The 27,162-nt window shown below is 38.5% G+C and overlaps 1 protein-coding gene across 4 annotated transcripts in view; it reads left to right on the forward strand.

Annotated features, from left to right (window-relative positions):
- The window catches only part of KANTR (KANTR integral membrane protein), a 60,776-nt gene that overhangs the window by 3,140 nt on the left and 30,474 nt on the right, over positions 1 to 27,162 (forward strand). Inside the window, exon 3 of one of the 4 annotated variants that reach the window (XM_082609460.1) lies at positions 10,776 to 11,977. The exons of the other annotated variants lie outside the window; for them this stretch is intronic. Coding sequence (XP_082465586.1) covers positions 11,600 to 11,830 — 231 coding nt within the window. The 5' untranslated portion in view covers positions 10,776 to 11,599 and the 3' untranslated portion in view covers positions 11,831 to 11,977. Of the gene's footprint in view, positions 1 to 10,775; positions 11,978 to 27,162 lie in introns of those variants that run through there. 4 annotated transcript variants of the gene reach the window in all.

Here is a 27,162-nt window from a genome sequence, read left to right on the forward strand (position 1 = left end):
GTTATGTAATTTTGGCAAGAATACCACAGAAGAGATGTGTCTTCAGTGCTTTATATCAGGAGGCACATGATGTCAGTTTATCCCAATACTGGTTTTGTTCACATTGACTATTTGTTTAAGTTAGTGTCTCCAGGTTTCTCCATTGTAGTTACTCTTTTTCCTTTGTAATTAATAAGTAATTTGTAGAGAGATACATTAAGATTATATAAATATCAACCACTTTGTTTTAAATCTCAACTCATCAGACTATACCATCACGTACCTGTGTGTTATAGTCAGGTACAGACATACACACATACCTGCCCCGGTCACGCCTCATTCCTAGAAGGATTTGCTCCTAGCTCACTGTCACTCTATAACACTACTCCAGTCCTACTTCTTGGTGATTTTAATATCCTCGTAGATGACCCTTCCAGTGGTCTTGTCTCTCAGTTCTGTCTGCTCTTCTACAGTGCTCTTGCCTTTCAGCCCCACCTCAGCCACGCACCCCGATAGTCTTACCCTTCTTAGCAGTACCTGTGACTGCATCTCCTCCATAATCTCAGTTTCAAGCATCCTTCTCTCCAACCAGTACTTATCCTTCTAGCTCACTCCCTCTAGCACCCCAATTCCAACAATCCTTCAGTGCCACTGGAACTGAACGTTTTCACTACCCTTTACTTCCTCCATGTTCCCGTGTCCTTCCTTTAATCAGCTTAGATTCCGTGGTCCATCATAATCATTCCCTTGCATACATCCTCACTTCCCTTGCCCTCTGTCACTTTAGCATACTTACCAGGCAAAACCCCAGCCCTGCTTAAATCCACCTCTGCCAGCTCCACTGTACTTCCTTAGGCCATTCACTGTCCTACCCTTCTAGATAACTATTTCATACCTTCTCTCTTCTCAGATCTCCAGCACCTCCTCTCCCATCCTAGGCTCAGGCTGCATACTTGACTGAAAATTTTAAACCATCCAAAGAAAACCTCTACTGATTCCCACTACCACATCCAACCATGAAGCAGCATCTGTACTCATATACTCTGCCTTCTTTTCTGTTATTATGGAAAAACTGTCCCTGCTGTCATCAAAATCCTGTCCTTCCACTTTGGCACTAGATCCCATCCTCTTACCTACTTGAGTACCTTGCTTCAGCAATATCCCCCTCTCTCTCCTACCTCAATTTCCCCCTCTACAAGTTCATTCCCATTAGCACACAGACATCCTGTTATTGCTTCCATCTTTTTGTTACAGCTTTATTGAGATATATTTCACACACCATAAAATTCACCCTTTAAAAGGGTACTTATTCAGTGGTCTTTAGTATATTCACAGTGTTGTGCAGCCATCACCACAATCAATTTTAGAACATTTTTATTCCCCCCTAAAAGAAGCTTCATACTTATTAGCAGTTACTCCCCACGACTCCCCTCCCCCCAACCGTAGGCAGCCACTAACGCACTTTCTGTCTCTATTGATTTGTCTAGTCTAGACATCTCATATAAATTGGATCATACAATATATTGGCCTTTATGAGTGGCTTCTTCCACTTAGCATACTGGTTTTGAGGTCCATCCATGTTGTTGCATGTGACATTTGCTTTTATTGCCAAATAATATTCCATTGTGTGAATATACTACATTTTGTTTATTCATTAGTCAGTTGATAGATATTTCAGTTGTTTTCACGTTTGGCTATTTTAAATAATGTTGCTCAGGACATTTGTGTACAAGTTTTTGTGTGAATGTATGTTTTCTTTTCTCTTGGGTAGATACCTAGGAGTGGGATTGCTTGGTCATATGGCAACTCTATGTTTAACTTTTTGAGGAACTACCAAACTGTTTGCAAAAGTGGCTGCACCATTTTACATTCACACCAGCAATGTTTGAGGGTTTCAATTTCTCCATATCCTCACCAACACTTCTTATTGTCTGTCTTTTTTAATACAGCCATCCTAATGGGTATGAAGTGGTGTCTCATTGTGGATTTTATTTGCATTTCCCTAATAATTAATGATGTTGAACATCTTTTCATGTGTTTATTGGCTATTTGTATATCTTTTTTGGAGAAATGTCTATTAAAATCCTTAGCCCTTTTAAAATTAGATTATTTGTCTTTTTATTGTTAGACTGTAAGAATTCTTTATATATTTTAGATACAAGTCTCTTAGCAGATATATGAATTGCACATCTTTCCTTCCATTCTGTGGGTTATTTTTTCACTTTTTTTTAAGTTGTTTTTTTTTTTTTTGATGTGAACCATTTCTAAAGTCTTTATTGAATTTGTTACAATATTGCTTCTGTTTCATTTATTTATTTATTTGTTTGGTTTATTGGCCACGAGGCATGTGGGATCTTAGCTCCCCGACCAGGGATCTAACCCACATCCTCTGCATTGGAAGACGAAGTTTTAACCACTGGACCACAAGGGAAGTCCCTGTTTTTTCACTTTCCTCGTGGTGTCCTTTGATGCACAAATGTTTTTAATTTTGATGAAGTTCAATTTATCTGTTTTTTTCTTTTATCATTTGAGCTTTTTGTGTCGTATCCAAGAAACCACTCCATAAACCAAGGTCACAAAGATTTATTCTTTTTTCTTCCAGGAATTGCATGGTTTTAGCTCTTAAATTTAGGCCAGTGATCCATTTTGAGTTAATTTTTGTACATGCTGTGAGGTGGGGAGTCCAAATTTCATTCTTCTACTTGTGGATATCTAGTTGTCCCGGCACCTTTTGTTGAAAAGAGTATTCTTTCCCTCATTGAATTGTCTTGACAACCTTGTGAAAAATCAGTTGACCATAAATCATAAATGTAACAGTTAATTTTTGGACTCTCAATTCTATTCCACTAATCGATATGTTTGTCACTATGCCAGACCACACTGTCTTGATTAAATTAACTGTGTAGTAAATTTTGAAATCAGGAAATGGGATTCCTCCAACTTTGTAATTCTTTTTCAAGATTTTTTTGACTGTTCTAAGTCCTTTTCATTTCCATGTGAGTTTTAGGATCATCTTGTCAATTTCTGCAGAAAATCAGCTGAAATTTTTATAGGGATTGCGTGGAATCTATATATCAATTTGGGAAGTATTGCCATTTAACAATATTAAGTCATCTGATCCATGATCATGGGAAATCTTTCTATTTAGATCTTCTTTCTTTCAGAAGTGTTTTGTAGTTTTCAGCGTACAAGTCTTGCACTTATTTTGTTAAATTTATTCCTAGGTATTTTATTCTTTTTGCTACTATTATAAATGGAGTTCTTTTCTTACTTTCACTTGCTGATTGTTAAGTGCTAGTGTGTAGAAATACAGTTGATTTCTGTTTATTGATTTCTGTCCTGTCACATTTCTGAACTTGTTTATTAGTTCAAATAGTTTTTAGTGGATTCCTTAGGATTTTCTATGTATAAAATCGTGTCATCTACAAATAGAGATAGTTTTACTTTTATTTTCCAATTTGGATGCCTTGTATTTATTTTTCTTGACCAGTTACCCTGGCTAGACCTACAGTATTGACTAGAAGTAACGAGCGCAGACATCGTTGTCTTGTTCCTGATCGTAGGGGGAAAGTATTGAGTCTTTCTCCATTAAGCATGTTGTTAGCTGTGGGTTTTACATAGATACCCTTTATCAAATTGAGGAAGTTCCCTTCTACTCCTAGTTCTCTGAGTGTTTTTGCTATGAATGGGTGTTGGATTTTGTCAAATGCTTTGTCTGCATCTACTGAGGTGATCATGTGGAGTTTATGTTTGTTCTATTAATATGGTATATTACATTGATGAATTTTCAGGTAGTAAACTAACTTTGCATGCCTGAAATATATCCTAATTGGTCATGTTATATAATACTTTTTATATGTTGCTGGACTTGGTTTAATAGTATTTTGTTGAGGATTTTTACATCTATATTCATAAGGGATATTGGTCTGTAGTTTTCTTGTGATGTTTTTGATTTTGGTATCAGGATAATACAGGTTGTATAAAATGAATTGGGAAGTGTTTCCTCCTATATTTTTTGGAAGAGTTTGTGAAGGATTGATACTTGCTTTGTGTATGTCTTTTCTGTTTCTTTGTTCTTCGATTCCTCTCTTATGTATCAAGTAGATATTTTCTAGTATAATTTTTTAATTTCCTTGTTAACTATATATTTTTGAGTTAAGTTCTTAGTGGTTGCCCTGGGGATTACAACTAACATCTTAACTTGAGAAAATCTACTTTGGGTTAATTCTAACTTAATTTCAATGGTATATAAAAACTTTGCTCTAATATAGCTCTGTTCCCTCTCCCTTCCTTCATAGTATTATTATCATACAAATTACCTCTTTATACATTATAAGCCTGCCAACGCAGTTTTGTTATTATTGCTTTATGTAGTTATCTTTTAAAACACATAGGAGAATAAAAGTGTTACAAACAAAAGTACTTTCTTTTATAATACCTGTGTAGTTATCTTCAAGTTACCATTTAGCGTCCTTTAATTTCGGCCTGAAATTAGTATTTCTTGTAGGATAGGTCTACTAACAACAAATTCTTTCAGTTTTTGTTTATCTTAACTTTTCTTTTATGTTTGAAGGACAGTTTAGCTGGATAAAGAAGTCTCCATCTCTTTCTTTCAACATTTTGAAGATATCATTACACTGTCTTCTGGCCCCTATGGTTTCTGATGATAAATCAGCTGTTAATCTTATTGAGGATCCCTTATATTCAATAAGTCATCTTTCTCTTGCTACATTCAAGATTGTCTTGTCTTTGACTTTCATCAGTTTATTCTACTTGAGCTTCTTGAATGTATAGATTAATATCTTTCATCAAATTTGTGATGTTTTGTCCCCTTTCTCATCCTCTTGTCCTTCCAGGATTCCCATTATGTGTATGTTGGTACACTTGATGGTGTCCCACAGGTGTGTGAGGCTGTTTCTTTTTTTTTCATTCTTTCTTCTTTCTGCTTTTAAGAAATGGATAATCTCTATTTGACCTATCATCAAATTTACCTTTTCTCTCTTCTGCCAGCTAAAATATGTTGGTGAGCCCCTCTAAGTGAAATTTTTATTTCAGTTATTATAACTTTCAACTCCAGATTTTCTATTTGATTTTTTAAATGATTTCTATCTCTTTATTGATATTCTCTATTTGGTGAGACATTGTTCTCACACTTTCCTTCAATTCTTTAGATATTGTTTCCTTTAGTTCTTCAAAAATATTTATAATAGCTAGTATAAAGTCTTTGTCTACTAAGTCCCAAACATTGACCCCTTCAGGGACATGTTCTTTTGGCTGCTTTTTCCCCTGTATATGTAACATACTTTACTGTTTCTTTGTATGTCTCATAATTTCTTGTTAAAAATTGGACATTTTAGGGCTTCCCTGGTGGTGCAGTGGTTGAGAGTCCGCCTGCCGATGCAGGGGACATGGGTTCGTGCCCCGGTCCGGGAAGATCCCACATGCCACGGAGCAGCTAGGCCCGTGAGCCATGGCCGCTGAGACTGCGCATCCGGAGCCTGTGCTCCACAACAGGAGAGGCCACAACAGTGAGAGGCCCGCATACCGCAAAAAAAAAAAAAAAAAATTGGACATTTTAGATATTCTACTCTAACAACTCTAGTATCAGACTCTTCCACCCTCAAGGTTTGTTGTTCTGGTGTGTGTGTGTGTGTGTGTGTGTATGTGTGTATGTTGTGTGGTTGTTGTTATTGTTCTTGTTGTCATTTATTTGTTTGGCAACTTTTCTTGACTAATTCTGTGGATTCTATATTCCCTGCATTATGTGGCCTCTGAGTTCTGTGCTAACTTTTTTTTTTTTAAAGATCTTGTTTTTATTTTTAAGCCTGGATTCCTAGGGGTCACACCTGGTAAGTATAATTTGGTGATTATCTGACCAGTGATTAGTCAGATGTCCTTAAATACCTTGTCTATATGTCTTCTGCCCTCTGCCAAGGGGATCTGTGTGAGAAGGCATGCCTTCAAACGTCAGCCGGATTATAGGCCAGCCTGAGTTCTCACTTTCTCCTTGCACAGGGCCTCACAGTCAGCCAAAAGTAATGACTTGGGCCCTCTCCTTTTCCAGCTCTTCCTTGTGCACAGCCCTTTAGAGTCCCAGGAATATGTCAGAACTTTTCAGAGTTCTCTTTAGTTGTCTCATTCTCCAGGATTTCCTTTTAAATTCCTGACCAAGGCATCTCTCTGTTTTCTGGAATTTATTTAGCTTTTGGCTACTGAACCACTAAGCTGGAGAGGGAGGGAGGATGCGAATAGCCATAAGTTAAAATGTCACACACAAAAAAGGCACAGAACCTGCTGTCTTGCCAAGATTCAGTCATTTCTCCTGGATCAATGATTTTCACTTCATTCTATGCCTTTGTTAATTGCCAGAGTTTTGAACTGATTGATTTTAGTTTGTTTGCCCTTATTTTCATTGTCTTAGAGGGATAACTGGCTCACCAAAGTCCTCACTCTGCCATTCCATTGATCTCCTGTTGCTCCCATCTTTAAAAAATGTAAAACTCTCTTTATCCCACATCCCCTTGCAAATATGACTTTATTTCTCTATTCCTCTAACAACAAAACTCTTCAAAAGAGTTATCATTCTTCACTTCTTCCTACTCTTCTCCCATTCCCTGTTTGTTCATATAAAATATCTTACACATATAATAAAAGAATACATACATTATATACATAAGTTACAGAGATAATAAAAATGAAAACCCAGGAACTCCAACCCCGCCCAAGAAGAGCATTAATGATAGCATCTATCCCTGTGTCATTTTCAGTCCCATTTCCCACCCCTCCTGCCAGAATTACCACTCTCCTAAGTCTTGTGTTTAACATTCCCTTGCTCTTTTTGATTTTTTTTCATATTTGTGGAGATGCTTAACCAATACATTGTGGTTTTGGCTTGGTTGTGAGCTCTGTAAAAAATAGTATCATACTGTATGTGGTCTTCTGTGACTTACTTTTTTCATTCGTTATCGTGTTTCCAAGATTCACCTGTTTTGCATGTAGCTGTGGCTTGTTCATTCTCAAAGCCATATGATATTTCATTGGGTGACCTTAAATTATTCATCCATCTACCTGTTGAGGGACATTTGGGTCATTTCTAGCTTTTTGCTCTTATAAAAAGTGCTATTATGAACATTCTTGTACATGTCTCCTTGTACACACAGACACCCATTTTTCTAAGGTATATACCTATGTATGGAATTGCTGGTTAATAAGACATGTAAACATTCAGCTTGACGGGATTATGCCAAAATGTATTTTAATCTCTTGGTACCAATTTACACACCTTTCAGCAATTTGTAAGAGGTCCCACTGATTCACATACACCTTATTAATACTTGATATTGTGCCACTTTTAATTTTTTGTCATTATAGTGAGTCTTTGTGGACTTAATTAGCATTTTTCAAATTACTAATATAATTGAGCATCTTTTCATGTTTATTGGCCACACATGTTTCTTCTTCTGTGCAATGACTTAATATCTTTTGCCCATTTTAAAAATTGATATTTTTATAATTTTTATTGATTTACAGAAGTTATTTAATTATTTGGATACTCATCATTTGTCAGTTATATGTGAATATCTTCTCTCGGTTTGTGGCCTTTTTTTTTTTCTTTATGGTGTCTTTGCATGAGCAGAAATTCCTAATTTTAAATGAGTTGAACAATTCAGTTTTTCCTCTGTAGCCAGCACTTTTTGTGTGTTGTCTTCCCTAACCTATGGTCATGAAGATATTCTTTATTTTCTTCTAATAAAAGTTTAAAGGTTTAACTTTTAAGTCCTTAATCTAATTGGAATTGATTTTTGTGTAGTGTAAATTATGAGATAGGAGCCCAGTTGTGTTATTTTCCCCACAGATAGCCTAATGATCTGAAGTGCCACTTCTATCATACATCAAAGTTTCACATCTGTGTAGGTCTGTTTCTGGGATCTCTGCTACTGGCCAACTTTTTGCCCCTGAATCAGTACCACACTACCTTTAATTACTTTAGCTTCGTAAAGAATCTTGATATTTGATAGAGCAAAATCTTCCCATCCTATTTTTCTTCAGGAGTATCATATATTCTTGGCCCTTTGTTATTTCAAACACATTTCAGAATAAGCTTGTCGTGTTCTACAAAAATATTGGAATTGGAATAAATCTGTAGATCAGTTTGAAGAGAATTGATATGTTTATGATGTTGAGTCTTCCTAGCTATAAACATGATGTATCCTTTCATTTTAAATAAATTATTGAATGTCTTTTGGTAGAACTTTATAATTTTCTGTATAAGGTCTTGCATATCTTGTGTTAGATTTTTTTCCTTGGTATTTATGGCTTTTACTGCTATTATGAATGAGATCTTGTTATTTAATGTGTTTTATTTCTTTTGCAGGTATATAGAAATGAAGTTGATTTTTTATATTGTTATTATAGCCATTCACCTTGCTAAACTTTCATTACCTTTAAGCAAACTTTTAATTTTAGAATAATTTTAGTCATAGAAAAGTAAATAGAGACAGTATGGAGAGTTCCTGTATACTCTTCACTGTGATATTTTTGTCAAAACTAAGAAAACAACATTAGTATATTACTATTAACTAAACTTCAGACTTTATATAGATGTATCAATTTTCCCACTAATGTCCTTTTTCTGTTCTAGGAGCCAATTCCAAATACCACATTGCATTTAAGTTGTCATGTCTCTTTAGTGTCTTCTGGTCCATGACATTTTTTTAGTCTCCTTGTTTTTTATAAGCTTAACAGTTTTGAGATGTACTATAGAATGTCCCTCAATTTGGATTTGTCTGAAGTTTTCCTCATAATTAGACTGGGGTTGTTCTTGGAAAGAATACCACAGAGTTGAAGTGCCCTTTTCATCACATCATATCAGGGGTATGTGAAATCCCTATGACATCCCTGGTGATGTTGACCTTCACCACTTAGTTAAGGTAGTGTTTGCCAGGTTTCTCCACTGTAAAGTTGGTATTTTTTTTCCCTTTTCATTTTCTTTTTTTTTTTTTTTTTTTTTTTTTTTTGCTGTATGTGGACCTTTCACTGTTGCGGCCTCTCCTGTTGCGGAGCACAGGCTCCGGACACACAGGCTCAGCAGCCATGGCTCACGGGCCCAGCTGCTCCATGGCATGTGGGATCTTCCCAAACCGGGACACGAACCCATGTCCCCTGCATCGGGAGGCGGACGCTCAACCACTGCGCCACCAGGGAAGCCCTTCCCTTTTCATTTTCTGTTCTTTGAAAGAATCTAGCCCACCCTCAAGAAGGGAAGGAATTAAGCTTCACCTCTGGAAGGGGACGTAATTACATATATTATTTGGAACTCTTCTGTAGAAAAGATTTGTTTCTTCTCCTTTATTTACTTACTTATTTATTCAGTTACTTGTTTATATCAGTATGAACTCATGCCATATTTGTTTAATAATTTGAGATATAAATCCAATACTGTTATTTGTCTTGTGGCTCAAATTGTTCCAGCTTTGGCCACCGGGGGCTCTTTTAGGTTGGCTTTTGTGTCCCGTTGACATGGCCCCATCCTTTTGTTTTTAAGTACTTCCTTACTTGTCAGCACTACAAGATACTCCCTACTCATCTTTTATCTTCCTGCCCCAGTCCCAACCCCAGAACTGACCATTTCTCAAGGAACCCTGCTTCCTTTTAAGTTGTCTATATATTCTTTTGTGTTTTCTATGTTGACAACCATATCAGCTATTAATAATGACAGTTTTGTTTTTTCCTTTCCAATCTTTATGCTTTTAATTTATTTTTCTTGTCTTACTGAGATGGCCAGGACCTCCAGTACAGTGATGAATATAAAAGATGCAGTGGGCATCCTTGTCTTGTTGGATATTTTAGAGGAAACACCACTAACTTTTCTCTAGTAAGAACGATATTTGCTGTAGATTTCTACAGGTTTTATCAGATTAAGCAAGTTCCATCCTGTTCCTCCATGCTAAGAAGTTTTTGTTATTGCTTTTAAATCATGAAAGGGTGTTGAATTTTTTATCAGATACATTTTCTGTTTCTTAGGATGATTATGGTTTTTTTCCCTCCAATAATCTGATGATGTGGTAAATGACATTTATAGATTTTCATTATGTTAGACTACCTTTGCATTTCTGGTATAAACATAACTTGGTCATGATCTTTTCCTTTTTCTACAATACTAGATTCAGTTTGCTAATATTTTGTTTAGGATTTCTGTATCTGTGTCCATAAATTGGTCTTTAATTTTCCTTTCTCATGCTACCCTTATTTGCTTTTGGCATCAAGTTCTGCTGGTATCATAGAATGAGTCAGTGTTTCCTCATTTACAATATTCCGGAAGATGCTATATGACTTTGGAATGATCTGTTTGGTAGAAGTCTCCTATAAAACCACCTTGGTCTTTTCTTTTTAATATTAAGTGAATATTAAACTTCTAAATAAAATATTTTCAAAATTTTGAATGAGAAACTTGAAATCTGCTTCCATAACATGTTTATTTTATATCAGGTTTTATGCTTAAAATGGCTACAGACAAATCCTGATCAAGACTTTTTAATGATGTATTCTTCAAATTCTTAACAGTCACCATCAATACAAATCTTTATTTGTACAATTAGGTGATAAAGTACTTAAAACAAACTTTTAAATTGTTCAAAAATGTTTAAAAAGTGAAATTATATCTAACAGCTTTTCTTTTTGTTTCACTGACAAATATATTGTTAAAAATATTTTGTGATAATATGATTAGATTTCAAATCCAATTGAACTCTTTCATATTAACTATTTCAAAATAATGATAAAGCTCTTATTTGCAGAACATGCATCATTGTTAGAACCATCACCCTGCAGCTAGCTTGGACACCATTAAAAGGGCTCATCAGCTGCAAATGGATAGAAGTATCTGATATTCGCGAAGACAGAGTTTCAGGGCTTCTACCTGGAGCTACACTCTCCAAAAGCCCCTGCTTGGCCTCCCTGCACCCAACCCCACCCCATCCAGTCACAACTTGGGTCGTGTGGTGTTTCTTGGCAACTGGAACACAGACTCCTCCAGCAGCTCTGCAGGCCCCTTGTCCTCAGTGAGCAGAAGACTACAGAAGCTGGCTACTGAAGAGGCTGTCCAAGTCTTAGAGCTCCTCTTCGGCCCTGCTTAGCACATTTACCACAGAGCAGTAACTGAGTGCTGGATGTTACTCATTCGTGCTCACCACCTGCAGGGACTGCAGAGGGATTTGTCAGACCCCATGTCACTAAGGGCCACCCTCTAAGGATCTCCACAGGAGGCTGCCCATAGAGAGAAGTGGCCTGCCTAGGGTCTCCACTGCCTTAAGGCCTACGTGGACACTTCCAGGCCTAAGGGGATTAATATTTCTTCACCTACCTGTCATCCACATATCAACTGGAAAATTCTCCCTCCTGTTGTTTTTTGTTCTTTTGTTTGTTTTTTGGTAGGAAGAGTTTTAACTACTGCTTCAATTCCTTTAATAGTTAGAGGACTAGTCAGCATTTCTTTTTCTTCTTGAGTCAGTTTTGGTAAGTTATAGTTTTCTAGGAATTGGTCCATTTTGTCTGCCTTCTCAAGTTTATTGGCATAAAGTTTCCTTATTTTTTTATCCTCTGCTGTATACAATCTGTAGTTATGTCTCCTTTTTCATTGCTGATATTGGTTATTTGTGCCTTCTCACTTTTTTTCTTGATCAATCTCACCAGAGGTTTGTCTATTTTACTAGTCTTTTCAAAGAACCAACTTTTGGCTTTGTTGCTCCTCTCTATTTTGTCTTTGTTTTCTATTTCTTTAATTTCTGCTCTTATCTTTTTTGATCTCCTTCCTTCCACATTTTTTGGATTTATTTTGTTGTTATTTTTCTAATTTCTTAAATTGGACACCAACCTTATTAATTTTCAGTCTTTCTTGTTTTCTGCTTTGCACATTTAAGGACGTAACTTTCCCTCTAACTACTGCTTTTCTACAAGTTCAGACATGTCATATTTCGTTACTGTTCAGTTCCAAGTATTTCAGCATTTCCATCATGGTTACTTCTTTGACCTGCAAGTTATATAGAAGTGTGTTTCTAAATGTTTAGAGGTTTTAAAGTTTATCTTTATGTTATTGAACTCTATCTTTAATTGCATTATGGTCAGTGGATGTGATCTGTGTGATAAAAATTCTGAAATTTATTGAGACTTGTTTTATGGCTTAATAGGTGATCAATATTTTTTAATGTTTCCTATGTGATTTATAAGAATGTATGTTCCCTAACTGTTGAATACAGAGTTCCACATAAGTCTGTTATCAAATTTGTTAATCGTATTGTTCACATTTTCTATATCTAAACTGATTTTTTGGTTGTAATATACCAATAATTATAAGGTATGTTAATATGCAGTTATGATGGTGGATTTGTCTATTTCTCCTTGTAGTTCTTTTTTTTTTCTTTTACTTATTTTGAGGGTATTTTATTAGGAATATTCAAAACGAGAATTGTTATATATTCCTGGTAAACATGTAATGACCCTCTCTATTCTTGATAATGCATTTTTTCCTTGAAGTCTATTTTATCTTACATTAATATAGCAACACAAACTTTTCTTCTTCTTAGGATTTGTGTGGTATATAATTTTCCATCCTTTTACTTTTCAACGTCTTCATGCCTTTATGCTTTAATCATCTCTTGGAAATGTCATATAGCTGGATCTTTAAAAACATGTAGTATAATAATCTCTGTCTTTTAATGGTCAAGTTTAGTCTGTCTACACTTATTGTGATATATTTGGACTTGTTTCTACCATCATACTTATTTTTTTTTTTTTTTTTTTTTTGCTATACGCGGGCCTCTCACTGTTGTGGCCTCTCCCATTGCGGAGCACAGGCTCCGGATGCGCAGGCTCAGCGGCCATGGCTCACGGGCCCAGCTGCTCCACGGAATGTGGGATCTTCCCAGACTGGGGCACGAACCCGTGTCCCTTGCATCGGCAAGCGGACTCTCAACCACTGCGCCACCAGGGAAGCCCCCATCATACTTTTTTATTTCTATTTCCTACCACGACCTTTTCGATGCTTCATTTTTCTCTCTTTTTTTTTTGGCCTGCTTTTTAGTTTTGAAATTTGTTTGTTTGCTTTCTTAATCATTTTTTTCCTCCCTACTGTTTGGAATTTACCTATTCTTTTTCCTTTCTTTCTGTGATTATCCTTGAAATTTTACCATGCATATTTAACTTACAAGGTTTAAAGTTAAACAGTATTTTAACCTCCCTCTTGAAGAATGCAGGAACCTTAGAAACCTTCAACTCTAGTCATTCCTATCTTGACCACATGTTATTTTTTTGAGTGTGTTAGTCTGTTCCTTTTTCCCCTGACCTCACTAATATATCATCATTAGTATTACTTTATGTAGGTGGTATGTGTTTGGATTTACATGCATACATTCTTGCATCTCAGAACATCATTCTGGGATCATTTTCCTTTGTTATGATTACGATGTTTAGATACTCTTTTAGTACATATCCGTTGGTGTTAAATTCTCCTAGTCTTTGTTATACATAAATGTATTTATTCTCATTCTTAAAAGGTAGATTGTTATAGGTAATATTAGAAGTCCACTATCAGTCTAATTGCTGGTTTTTGTAGGTGTTTTTGTTTTCTTATATTCTGACTACTTGTCTCTCTCTCTTTTTTTTTGGAGGGGAGGGGTATCTTCAGGGGGTTCTGCAGTTCCATTCTATCAATGTTTAGGTATGTATTTCTTTTTTATTATTCTACTTTGGAAATGTGCTTCATGCCTCCGGATTCATGTTTTTCATAATTTCTGGAAAATTCTCAGCCATTATCTCTTCAAATATTGCCTTTCTTCCATTCTTTCTGTATTTTCTTTCTCAGAATTCAGTTGGTCATATTTTGGACCTCCTCATTCTATCTTCCATATCTTGTAACATTTCATTGATATTTTCTACCTTCTTGTCTTCCTGCACTTCATTCTAGGCAATTTCTTCAGATATATCTTTCAGCTTATTGATTCTCTCTTCAGCTCTGTCTGATCTGCTGTTTAATCTGTCCACCGAGTTTTTTATTTCAAGAATTGTATTTTTCATTTGTACAAACTTCATACATTTCACTTTCTAATCTTCCTAGTCATCCCTAATAGTCTCTTGTTGCTTGCTCATCTTTGTGGTTGCATTTATTATTTCTTCAAACATGTTATACAATTTTTGTTCAGCCAGTAATCACGGTTTGTCTAAGTATGGCATTGTAAATATTGTTCACATCCAAACAACATAGTACAGTCTGATTACATATCCTCTGTTGTATACCTTTTTGTTTTCCTGGTAATTGTCTGGTTTTTTTTCTTTTGCCTGGTGTTCTAATACCATTACTAGTTCTTCTCTGAAATTCTTTTTTTTTTTAACTTTTTAATTTATTTGGCTGTGCCACATGGCATGTGGGATCTTAGTTCCCCAACCAGGGATCGAACATGTGCCTCCTGCATTGGAAGTGTGGAGTCTTAACCACAGGGAAGTCTCTGAAATTCTTTTTAAAATCCATATCAGATCATGTCCCTCCTTTGCTCAAAATTCTCCCATGGCTCCCGGCTCTCTCAGAATAAAAGCCAAAGCCCTCACTGTGGCCCAAAAGTCTTTACACAATCTTGTCCTCATCATCTCTCTGACCTTGCCTCCTATCACTTTCCCCATCACTCAGTGTTCTCCAGCCACACTGGCCTCCTTGCTGTTCCTTAAACATGTCATGTATCCCCCCTCTTCAGAGCCTTTGTACTTGCTAGTCTCACTGTCTAGAATGCTCTTCTTCCCAGATAATCTGATGACTTGCCCACCCACTTCCAGTAGGCTCAAATGTCACCTTCCTAGAGAAGCATTCCCTGACAAACATATCTAAGATAGCCCCATTCACCAGCACTTTCTATCCCCTTATCTTACTTTATGTGTTGTGTTTTCCTACAAAGCACTGATCACCACTTGATATACTATATTTATTTATTTTGATTAGTGTTTATCTCTCCACAATAGACTGTAAGCTCCACAAAGCAAGGACTCTTGTTTTGTTCATTGTTGTATCTCTAGCGCCAAGAACAGTGCATAGTAATATTTAGTAGACACTCAATAAATATTTGTGGAATAAACTGAATGAATTAATGAATGAATGAATGTGGAGGATAGAGGGAGAAATGCATTGAGCACTAGGCTAGGCATGAATGCCTTTCATGGCATGCAAGGAGCTTGGGTGTCATTGTTCAGAAGGGTGAGGGCTGTAAAGAAGCAGTGAGGGTAGCTCCTGGGTTCTTTTGAGAAGCAAGTTCAGAGTTGGTAGGGTGGTAACAAAGCCCCATGTATGACTCGCTCTGTATCCTGGGCTCCTAAAGGTAGACCTGCCTCTTTTTCAAACAGCCCTCAAACTGCTGTGTTGTCCTGCCTGCCTGTTACTTAGTGAAAACCAAAGCCCCAGCTCTCATTAGGCCTTTTGGTCCCAGCTAGGATCCTCTTTTCTTCTGCCTGTGAGAAACTGTTTCTTGTCCCCCAGGCCAAGCAGATCACCCCCATTAGACTTTTTCTGTGGTATTTGGGTTGGGGGGGGATTGTACAGGAGCTGGTATAAAGCCTGGTACATAGTAAGTGCTGTCATAATGGTGGACACTTCACGGAAGTAAGTTTCAGCTCAGAAAAACTTTTTTCTATTGTAAAGGCTACAACAGATTGTGAGGTTTTAGTCCTGACTTTCTCCCTAACCCCTTGGGGAGCCAGCATGGCTCCAGTGTTTCTGTTTGTCCATGACTGTTTGGATACTAATTCTGTTTAATGTGTGGCCTACTCCCCTGGTTTTTGTGTAACCCACTAATTTCATCACAATGCCATCAATACACACAGGTCCCTGTGGCACACCCCTAGAGACACCCCCCCCCCCCGGGCCAACATCAGTTCATTACTCATTATCACACTGGGTTTAACCAGCCAGCTAGTTATAAGTTCACTTGAGCAAAGTTGACTGAACACCTACTATGTATCAGGCCTCCGGTTCCGCACTGAGGACACAGAGATGAACAAAGTGTGTTCTCAGACACAGAACCATCATTTCAGGGCAGTGTGGTCAGTGCAGTAATAGTGATGGGTACGAGAGATTGTGAGAGCCCCTATGGAACACATGACCCAGCTCAGGGGACCGAGGAAGGTTTCTTGGAAGAGATGGTATATGAACTGACTCTAAAAAGATGAGTAGGAATCTTCTAGGTGACTAACAAGGGAGAGGAGGGCAGTCCAGGCAAAGGGTACAGCATGGGCAAAGGCCCAAAGATGGGAAGCAGCATGGTGTACACCAACCTAACTGCATTCACTGTTCACCTTTCTTTCTACGAGATCATTCTAGGAGACTCTGGCACATACCAAAATTCTGACATGAGGAGTTTGTGACCTCCCTTGACATGCTAATCTGTTAACTCTTCAGAAAGGTAATAAAAAGTTGGTTGGACACAACTGTCCACAAACTTTTTCATACCAGCTTCCAGTGTTCCTGGCTTCCTTATCTAGATGATGGTGTTTATGTTACCTGCTTCCTTTGTACCTCCCCTGGGGTTGGGGTCATTCCCGCTGTCCTGGAGGTTATGGAGTCTCAGCTCCTTGTGTGGAGATCTCATTGTGGAGAGGAGTTTTTCTGACTCCTGATACCAGCTGTGACATAAAGACTATTCATCTTTCAGGGAATGGGTAGGGCCTGTCTGTCTTGTCCTCAGACATTAGGGTTCACCTCCTCTGGGATTCATTCATACCTGTAATAATCTAGGACAAGTTGGTTGTGGAGTCTGGTAAGCCCAGTTTCAAGGTATGGAGCCCTCATGTCTTGGTTGTGCGACCTTAGCCATGTCACCTGTCCTCTCTAAGTGTCAGTTTCCTCATCAGTAAAATGAGTTGAATACCCACCTTGGACAGTTGTTGTGGGTGTTAGAGCATATGTGAGTTACCTGGCACCTGGCTACCATTTATTGAACACCTACTACTATCAATATTAAAGGGACAGTGGCCTGCCTAGTGGTTAAGAACATGAGCTGAAGATCCAGACCAACCTGATTTTGGATTATAGTTCAACTACTTACTAGCATTGGGACCTTGGTCAAGTTTCCTAACCTTTTTTAGCCTTAGAACATTTGTAAAATGAAGTTACTGTACCTACCTCAGTTATCATGTGTGTTCTTGTAGCAGGGTATATATGTGAGGTGGGAGCCTTCACAGGCCCCAGACCCCTCCGCCGCCTGCCCTCTCAAGAGACCCCCCCATCCCCAGGGGACCTACCTTTAGCTTCCCCCTCTCTCTAAGGCTAACAAAGAGGACTGAGCTGGCCCCTCAGTGTCATAGGGCTACCTTGTTATGGGAGCTTTCTAATGTTAATTGGCTCTCGCATTTCTGGAGTAAACCCAACATTTTCATCTTATGTTAAATCTTTTTTTTTTTTTTTTTTGCGGTATGCGGGCCTTTTACTCTTGTGGCCTCTCCCGTTGCGGAGCACAGGCTCCGGATGCGCAGGCTCAGTGGCCATGGCTCACGGGCCCAGCTGCTCTGCGGCATGTGGGATCTTCCCGGACCGGGGCACGAACCCACGTCCTCTGCATCGGCAGGCAGACTCTCAACCACTGCGCCACCAGGGAAGCCCTGTTAAATCTTTTATTGTTCATTTGGTTTGCTAATAAATTGTTTAGGAGTTTTGCACCTTTGGTCATCTACCATGTTTGTCTGGTCAAGGTTATTAGTGGGCTCATCCAGTAAATAAATTAGTTGGTCCAGTTCATCTAAGTTTTCAAATTAATCGTATCCTCTTATTTTGTAATTTCTGCTATATCTTTTTTATTGTTCATATTATTTATTTGTGCCCTTTCTCTTTTTTTCTTGATTAGTCCCTCCAGAGATTTTTTTAGCGGTTAGTTTAGAAAATTTACCATACATATTCAACTTAAAGTCTAAAGTTAAACATTATCATAATCCCCCACCCAAACAATACAAGGATTTTATAATTTTCTAAGGAAGATATTAACATATACACTAGATGGACATTAACAGTATTATTATTTTGTGCAGTGTTTAAATGCTTGTTTACTATTTTATTTGTTCACCTTCCTTCTTAAACCTCAGACCTCCTTTTTGGGGATAATTTTCTTTCTTGAAATACATACTTTAGAAGATCCTTTAGGGCAGATCTCTTAACAGGAAACTGTCTGAATCTGTATTTATCTGTAAATGCCTTTATTTCACTTTATTCTTCTTCAAAGATAGGTTTGCTAGGTACTCAGTTCTGAATTACCTTTTTTTCCCTCTTAACACTTATAAAATATTATGGCACTGTCTTCTGGTTTCCACTGTTACTGTTGAAAAGTCTGCTGTCAGTCTAATTGTTTTTTTTTTTTCAGGTGTTCTTTTTCTCTGGCTGCTTTGAAGATCATTCTTTGATTGTTGCTTGATTCTAAGGGCTTTTTATTATTGTTGTTCTCTGAATGTCCCTTTGTATAGCTTCCTGATCTTGCTTCATGAATACAATATTTTTTCTTGTCACTCTGAGGATATTAAATAATAGTGTCTTTCAAAAAAGTGTTCTTTTCCTTGCATAGTTTTTGTTTCCAAATATGTGTATTTGGGTGTCAGTGGCAGTGAGAAACACTCACTGGCTACCAGATTTGGCCAAAGGCATCACAGATACCAAAGACATAACCTATTCTGAAGCCCTAGAGAGAGTTTGTATGATATTGAGGGGGGCTCCATTAGTGTGCAAGCGTGAGTCAGTGCCACAGTTGTCACTTGATAGCATGGTAGTGCAGTGTACTCTAGAGCCAGACTGCCTGGGTTCAAATCCTAGATCTGCCATTTCATACCTGGGCAAGTCATTTCACCTCTATATTCTTTAGTTTCATCTTCTGTAAAAATGGGGATAATAATAGTACTTACTTCACAGAGTTATTGAGGGTATTAAATGAGTAAATATATCTAACGTGTTTAGAATAGTGTCTGGCAGATAGTAAGCACTATATATGCACTTGCTATTATTACCATTATTACTTTTGTGCTGAGGGAATTGAAGGGAGAAGAAGAGCTTCTATGGTGCAATGAGGAAAGCACAGAGTATATCTTGCCCTGTGTGTTCTCCTAATATCTTAGGAATAAAAGCCATTAACGAAAAACACAAAGTCGGGAATTTAGAGGAGTTATTTGGGTACTTTAGGCTGTGGGATATCAAGTTCATTAGGTAGTCAGAATGGGTTAGGATTCTTCAGTGGGAAAATGGGAAGCAGGGTTTAAGGGTAGGCCCCTCTTGAGAGGTGACCCACATTGGCTACTTCCTCATTGGAGCAGAACAATACCAAATGGGGGAGCAGTGACAGTGAGGGGTAATCTAGGGTAAGGGATTTCCTAAGCATTTAATAATGCTTTTCTCTTTGGAGCTAACCTGTCAGGTACTGAGAGGCTTTAAAGGGTGTGATGGCTCTTCAGGCTGGGGACATGACTCTGTTAAGGGGCAAGTCTGCTCCCAGGAGTTGATTCACACTCTCAGAGGTAGGACTGACCACATCAGAAATGCTTCCAGTCTTTGTTCTAAATTCTCCTGGGCCTTCTCTGAGTTTGGGAAAATTCCCAGCCTCAGTAACTATCTCAGACACAATCTGGAGGATATGAACAGGAGGAGTGAGTCATACTGAAATTAAGTGCTTGGTGGGGAGGCATATTTGAGGAAAGTGTCAAAAGTGAAAGTTCAAGAGATGCAAAAATTTTAAACAAGATTTTATCAAATCAAATCCAACAATGTATTTAAAAAGATATCACAACCAAGTGGAGTTTATCTCAGGAATGCAGCATTGGCGTAACATTAGAAAATAAGTCAATGCAGTTCACCATGTTAACAATCCCCCTCCAAACCCCATATGATTATTGCAATAAATGCAGAAAAACATTTGACAAAATCCAATATCCATTCCTGATTTAAAAAGAAAACCTCTTGGTAAACTAGGAATGTAAGGGAACCTCTCGACCTGGTATAGGGCATTTACAAAAAACCCACAGCTAACACTATATTTAGTGGTGAAAGACTGAAAGTTTCACCACCCCCCCAACATCAGAGACAACACAGGGATGTCTGCTTTCACCACTTACGTTCAGCATTGTTCTGGAGGTTCTTGCCGGTGCAGTCAGACAAGAAAAGAAAAGGCAAGACATCAAGAAAAGAAAAGAAAAGAAAAGGCAAGCCATCCAGATGGGAAAGGAGGAAGTAAAACTATATTTTTTATAGTTATAAAAAACTATATTTTTATAGTTATATAAAACTATATTTTTATAGAAGATGACATGACTGTGTAGAAAATCCAACTGACTCTACCAAACAACAGCAAACTACTAGAACTAATAAGTAATTCCCCAAGTTGCAAGATACAAGATCAATATACACAAAACAATTGTATATGCCAACTGTATATAGCAATGAACAATTGGACATAGAAATTTTTTAAATTCCAGCTATAATAACATCTAAAAATATGAATTAGGAATATATCTGACAGAAAGACCTGTACACCTGTATTGCCGAAAGAAGAACAAAATAAATGGAAAGATACACCTTGTTCATGAGTTAGAAAACTCAGTGTTGTTAAGATGTCAATTCTCCCCAAACCAACCTATACATTCCTCATAATCCCTTTAAAAGTCTCAGCAGGCTTTTTTGCAGAACTTGACAAGGTAATCTTAAAATACATATGGAGGGACTTCCCTGGCAGTCCAGTGGTTAAGACTCTGCACTTCCAGTGGAGGGGGCACAGGTTCAGTCCCTGGTTGGGGAACTAAGATCCCACATGCCACGTGGGGTGGCCAAAAATTTTTTTTAATTAAAAATTTTTTTAAATTCATATGGAAATACAGAGGCACTACAGAATGTGATACAGAGTACAGAAGCCTTGGTTAGGGTCCAGCCTTCCCACAGGATCAGTGCTGTCAGTAGAGCCCACACTGGAAAAACAGTAGAGGGGCCTCCACAAACAGGCCTACAAAGGATATGAACAAGCGATTTCCTGAAGTAGAAAACTGAAGAAACTAACGGGCATAAGAAAAGATGCTCGGGCTTCCCTGGTGGCGCAGTGGTTAAGAATCCACCTGCCAACGCAGGGGACATGGATTTGAGCCCTGGTCCAGCAAGATCCCACATGCCGCGGAGCAACTAAGCCCATGCACCACAACTATTGAACCTGCATTCTAGAGCCCTCGAGCCACAACTACTGAAGCCCGTGCTCCTAGAGCCGGTGCTCTGCAACAAGAGAAGCCACCGCAGTGAGAAGCCCATGTGCCGCAACGAAGAGAGCCCCCACTTGCTGCAACTAGAGAAAGCCTGCGTGCAGCAACGAAGACCCAACACAGCCAAACATAAATAAATAAAATAAATAAATTTATTTTAAAAAAGGAAAAGATGCTCAAATGCATTAGTTATCAGAAAAGTACAAAATAAAGTTACAATGAGATTTCACTTTAGATCTCATAGATGGGCAAAATTTTAGAAAACTCAATCATGCCAAGTCCTATAATGGGAATGTGAGGCATAAGGAGCCTCACGCACTTCTAGTGGTAGAAGAGACTTGGGCAGCCATCCAGAGATGAATGTGGCAGTACGTAGTCCAATTCAATACCCCCATGTGCCCTCTAAAGAAATTCTCACACAGATCCATAACAGGTCATATAGGAGAATGTTTGTTCTGGTGGGGTTTGCAACAGAGGGGAGTTGGGGGCATTCTGGGTGTCCATCACCAGGGGATGCACAGGGAAATAGTGAGGGATGCACTCCATAGTTGGCCTTTCAGCAGTTAGATCAGTGAGTTAGATGTACACAGAGCATCACTGGTGATCTTCAACACATAGCACTGGGCGAAAAGTAATAAGCCATAAAACGAAACACTATTCACATAAGTTACAAATACATGCACATATACACCAAATGTACATCTTAAAAGAACTTGAACAAAAGGATATAAGTTAAACACATTCAGAGAGATGCCTATGGGCTTCCCTGGTGGCGCAGTGGTTGAGAGTCTGCCTGCCGCTGCAGGAGACACGGGTTCGTGTCCCGGTCTGGGAAGATCCCACATGCCGCGGAGCGGCTGGGCCCGTGAGCCATGGCCGCTGAGCCTGCGCATCCAGAGCCTGTGCTCCGCAACAGGAGAGGCCACAACATTGAGAGGCCCACGTACCACAAAAAAAAAAAAAAGGGGGGGGGATGCCTATGAGGTAGGATTTGGGGTGGAACGGGAGTGTGGATAATAGGGAGTAAACAAAACAAGCAAGGGAGAAAGAAAAAATAAACAGCATGTATTCCTTTGTCTTAGGTCACCTACTCTGTATGGCATTCATCCTTTAGCATCTGCTCTTCACTAAGGAGGAAATAGCCGCATCTGTCCTCTGTCAACCTGAGGTCAGAATGCCCAGGTGAGCCTGGCTCAGAGTATCTGGACTTTGCTAATTTGACCACATGCTGCCGAAGCTCCTGCACCCCCTCCCTCCAAGTACTGCACAGCCTGGATCGGGCATGGACATACATTCCACCCAACAGAAGTTATCTGCTGTCTTCTACTCTTGCGGGGGGAGCGGGTCATGGGGAGATGAGAAGTAGAGAAGTCAGAAGGGCCCACTCCCCGTCAAACCATATTGTTACCAGACAACGAATTTTTCTGGTCTGCACAACAGCCCTCTGGTGCCCTGACTGTGGTGAGCCATGTGTGTTTCCCTGGACTCACATGTGACCTCACCCCGATGACCTCCCTAGACTCGGCTCTCATAAACTCTTAGGGAAGCTGGAGCCGGACTATGACCGAGAGACTGTTCAGCTTATCCCCTCCTGGGCATTTTCACCTAACAGTAACTTCAGTAACCAGCTAGGTGTGTGTTTGCCACTCTGGTTTTCAAAACAAATAATATATATTATTTAGGTAAACTATAATGAAAAGCAAAGGAATGAGTAACACAAAAGTCAGGATAATGGTTTCCTCTGGGGCAGGGGAAGGAGGTATGTGAAGGGATACACAGGCGGCTTCTAAAATACTGTAAAGTTCTAGTTCTGAACCTGGTTGGTGGGTGTATGGATGTTCTATTATTCTTCCTTAAACTGTACAAGTAAGTTTTAGAAACTTTTCTATATGTTGAATGCGGTTCAAATTTTCGAAGAAACACAGTTTTCAAACCCAATAATATTTACACCTGACAGAACACATAGAATCAAAGAGAATCACAGTGAACACATTAGAATATCTACCTATGGAGGCAGAGGGTTGGAAATGGGAGTGGAGAATGAAGAGAACATGGAATGCATGGATAAATAAATAAAAAGACATCCATTCTAGTGGTCAAAGATAGTGTGGAGTACAGTTTCCTCTACCTTCTGCACCTGAATATTGAATATGAATATTGAATGAATTGAATATTGAATAAAGCAGCTGGGCCTTATAAATCTGTCCAAAACCAATAGGTGCAAAGTCAAATCACATGAAGATTATTATAATAAAAGGTTGCTACAGAAAATTTCCCAAGGTGGAGGATTTTGAGGGCCCCACTGAGTGGTCGTCTCTCCAAAGTTTTATCTGTAGACTCCTACCCAGCGTTCCTGGAGGATTCCAATACAGCCCTTGGCACACCAGCCCATTTCACAATAAAACTCAAAAACCAGCAGAGAAAACAGGAGACTAAAGTCATGTCCCTAGAAGAGCAGAAGAAGCAAAAGAAATTTCCTCTAGTTTTAAAAACAAGAAACAAAAAGCTGGCAGTTGGGAAAATGAGTGCTTGAGTAAACCTCAGCCATCCTCAGCCTGGAAAAGAATCATGGGGGTTACAATGAGTCTACTCACATCACTCCTAGCCACACTGTCTTGTTTTGTCCCCCAATCCTAGCATCCCCGTCTCCATTGACTGGCAAGTGGGCATTTCCCCCTCAATACTAAGGCCACCTGCTCTACCTAGTCTCCCCATGCTCAGTTTGCCTCGTTAGGTCTGTTGTTTGCTGGGATTGAAATTGAGATAAAGCCAATTATCCCTAATCTTAGGAAATGGCTCCCTATTACTGTGTTATATACAATATACCTTCCTGCCTAACCCCTGTGTGTCTACTAACATATCAGGTAGAAATACTACTTACAAATGAAGCATAGTAATGTGCTGTAGGCCAGTTGGAGTATAATGCCCTCTGTAACAACCTGATCTGATCCACAGTAGCCAACTTTCTGCGTTGGGCTCTTACAGATGTCCCAGTCAACTTGTGGACGGCTGACCTTAACAAAGGGGAGCAGCTGATTAGGACATTCCCATTAAAATCAAAATTACATGGCATATGCTACCACCTTCCTGTCCCAAAGAGCCTGTCATCAACGTCCTTCAAACATGGCGTCTTTTAAAAAAAATTATAGTTGACTTACAGTGTTTTAATTTCTGCTGTACAGCAAAGTAATTCAGTTATGTGTGTGTGTATGTGTATATGTGTGTGTGTATATATATATATATTCTTTTAATATTCTTTTCCATTATGGTTTATCACAGGATATTGAATATACTTCCCTGTGCTATACAGTAGGACCTTGTTTTTATCCACTCAAACATGGCATCTTAATACCAACTCAGAGTCTATGCAATAGCCCTGTCCTCCTGGTAAGAAAGGCAATTTATTCCTAAGAGCCAACAGGTCTGCCACCACGTTCAGGACCCACACCACATTAATGAATATGTCACCCCTTTCATTTCAGAGTTCTGAACCCACCATCATCTTCTCCATGAATCCAGCTCAGACTCCTCTGAGATTGATCTGAGCATCTCTTTGTTTCTCTGTTTCAGGACACTCCAATTCCCCAAAACTCTGTCTTCACCCATCATCATTGACAACAAATAACTTGAACTGTCCCTTCCCAGGCTGTACCATCCGTAGGGAAACTAGACTGTCCTGTTGGTCCTCGATATGCCTCAGTGTCACCTGAGAGCAGTAAGTCTCAACTCATCAGACCCAATGTACCTTTTACTCTCCTGAAATGGAATTCACTACTAATGGAACCCACCTACACAGTTCTCAAAAATCAAGATAATGCACTAATTTCAACGTAAAAGGAATATATCAAATGATTTTTCTGCATCAATTGAACTAATCTTATGACTTTTTTCCTTTAGACCATTTATATAGTGACTTTTGATATTGAACCATAACATCCTTATATTCCTGGGGTAAACTCTACCTGGTTATAATCTATACTTTTGAATATACTGTTAATGTCTGTTGGCTAACATTTTATTGGGGATTTTCATTTCATAAATGAAACAGCCCTAGAATTTTCTTTTCTTGGGTTCTCCTTATCTGGTTTTGCAATCTAGGTTGCACTAAGCTCAAAAAATTAAATGGATAGGTTTCACTCTTTTGTTATTATGCATAAGATTGGAAACTTGAAAGTTTGCTACAGCTCACCTATAAAATCAACTAGGGTTTTGAAGGAGGAGAGTTCCTTGACTACCATTTCAGTTTCCTTAATACTCACTGGACTATTCAAGACCCTTCTTTTGTGCCTATTTTAGCATGTTATATTTTTCTAAGAATGTATCCTTTTCACCCAGATTTCCAAATTCATTGGCATATCATTCATAATTCATCTTTTAAAAGAACTTAATTCTGCATTTTGCTTTTGTAATTTTCTCCCCCTTCCCCCTCTTTTTCTTGATCACTCTTGTCAGAGGTCTGTCTCCCTTATGAGTCTTTTCAAAGACCCGTTTTGGTTTGGTCAATTTTCACTATTGTCTGTTGTTCTCTATGTCATTTATTTCTGCCTTATCATTATCATTTCTTTCTTATTTCTTTGAATTTAGTAATATAAACAGTGTGGCATTGGCACAAAAATAGAAAAGTAGACCAATAGAACAGCATAGATACAGACCTGCGGATATAAAGGAACCTAGTGTATAACAGATCAATGGAGAAAGGACAGTTGCTTAGTTGATGGTGTTGAAAAAACTGACTCTTGACTTAGAGAAAAATAAAACCAGACCCCTACCTCCCACCATGTAAAAAAATGGACTCTAGATAGAGGACCTAAATGTGAAAGATAAAACTCTAATGTTAATAAGAGAAATTGTAGGAGGATACCTTTGTAACCTAGGGGCTTGGAATGACTTATTAGATAAAACTGCAAGACTATAATGCATATGGTAAAGAGTTGATTGATTCGATTACATCAAAATTAAGGATTTGTGCTTGATGAAAGACACTATGGACAAAGGTAAGAGATAGCCTACAAATTGGGAGAAGATATTTGCAATGTCTAAATCAACAAGGGATTTAATACCTAGAATATCCAAAGGCTTCCTGTGGATCAACAAAAAAGAGAACACCACCACCAGTTGGGCAAAGCATAGAATAGACAGTTTGCAGAAGAAGAAATTTGAAAAACCAACAGCATATATGATGAGGTATTCAAGATCATCGGAAATCTGAGAAGTTAAAATAACCGTGAGATATAACTTTACATTTATGAGACTGACAAACTTAGAAAGCAGGAAAATGCCAAGTGCTGATGAGGCTGTAAGGACCTATAAACCCACCTGTGTGGCTGGTGGGAGTGTGGACTTGGGCAGCCATTCTGAAGGCTGTCTGGCATTACCTTGCCAAATGAAATATGCATATACTGTATGACCCAACAGTTCTGCCCCTGAGTATAATAAATCTTAGGGAAATACACACATATATAAGGGGACATATGTGAGGGTGTTCATCACAGCGTTAAGCCCAAAAAGAAAAGGCAAAAAACTAAACGTATGTCTCTTCAAATGAGAAGCTTCCAAGGGCAAAAATACAAGCCTTCACTCTGTAAAGTGGATTTTCCCAGCACATGTGTCCAGGAACCCTACAGTGCTGCAAATCAGTTCCACGGGTGGGAGTCATTGATAGCTGTAACTTTAAAAATAATGACAAATGTTTAAAAAATGTCTCTAACATTTACAACTGGTTTTTTAAACCGGTTTTAAAATATTTTGAAACTATATTTGAACAGTACAGTACTTGCATGGTTTTCTCTGTGAACTTCTAGATCCCATGATTATTATGCTGCCAGGAAAGACTCCATGCGTAGCTTCTGCCATCAGAGAGCAGCTCTGTGCAGGCTGCACTATGCAACACTCCTCTGACCTTCTCTGGGAATCATTCCACTTAATATGATTTTTACTTTG

Source organism: Mesoplodon mirus (genome assembly GCF_964341445.2).
Source record: "Mesoplodon mirus genome assembly, chromosome: X".
Lineage (NCBI taxonomy): Eukaryota > Metazoa > Chordata > Mammalia > Artiodactyla > Ziphiidae > Mesoplodon > Mesoplodon mirus.